Source organism: Gymnoscopelus microlampas (assembly GCF_963454915.1).
Source record: "Gymnoscopelus microlampas genome assembly, chromosome: 13".
NCBI lineage: Eukaryota > Metazoa > Chordata > Actinopteri > Myctophiformes > Myctophidae > Gymnoscopelus > Gymnoscopelus microlampas.
The window spans coordinates 21,726,748-21,727,583 of NC_139950.1; the positions used below are offsets into that span (position 1 = coordinate 21,726,748).

General features: G+C 49.0%; 1 protein-coding gene across 1 annotated transcript in view; it reads left to right on the forward strand.

Moving 5' to 3' along the window:
* Positions 1 to 277: 277 nt before the first annotated feature.
* Positions 278 to 836, forward strand: part of LOC311059431 (L-threonine ammonia-lyase) — a gene marked incomplete at both ends in the record, with an annotated part of 9,232 nt that continues 8,673 nt past the window's right edge. The window contains one exon of the mRNA XM_084077359.1: positions 278 to 393. Coding sequence (XP_083933485.1) covers positions 278 to 393 — 116 coding nt within the window. The remainder of the gene's footprint in view (positions 394 to 836) is intronic.

Below are 836 nucleotides of genomic sequence, written 5' to 3' on the forward strand. Positions count from 1 at the left end.
GTCTGGAGCCAAGGAATAGAGCGAAGAGACTGGCCGCTGGGCCACCAGGCATGTGTCTGAGGGTAATCCGTCCTTAAATAAGCCCTGGGTGAACGAAAGGAGGGGAGGGACCCAGGGCAGAGAATGTTAGACCGTGGGAGCATGACCAGTCAGTGTCCTCTCCCTCGGACTCACTGCAGCGGTTGAAGGAATAGAGGGATTCAGAGAAAGAGGGAGAGAGAAAGAGACAGGGAAAACACTTGGATTATAGCCTAAGAGAGAAGAGGGACTGTCCAGGATGAACTTTGCTGCTCAATTTTTCTATGCTAGCTACCTGAGCGAGCGACCGGAACAACCGCATTACCCCAGCGTGGCAAATAATGACTACGAGGAGAATGATCCCTTCTGGCAAAGGTGGGAGGTGATGACCTTGTAGACCCTGAATCCCTTGGGGTCACCCAAACCTGCCCTTCATTGTGGGCTTCCCTGTAGACAAACTAGTAGACAACCGCTCCCTGCTGTGGACAAATACAAAAATGGCCTCCCATCAGAAGACCTGACAGCATCCTCAGTACCCTGTTGTTCTTCCTAGTTTTTCCTCCTCATCCATCTCGTGTATGCCTCTCCATTCCTCTCCTCTGCCTCGTTCACTTGCTACAGGCTAGCCTTGAAAAAATACTTGTCCTTTAATTGATTAATTGAATAATAATTAATGATCAATCAATCAACCAATTCCCTAATGTCTTCCTTTGCCACTTCCTGCTCACCTAAATCACATGGAAATGGTGAACCCAAAACCCTTTTTGACTCGTCCCCTGAGCTCCACTACAGACTATGGGGGGACTACTGTGATAGAC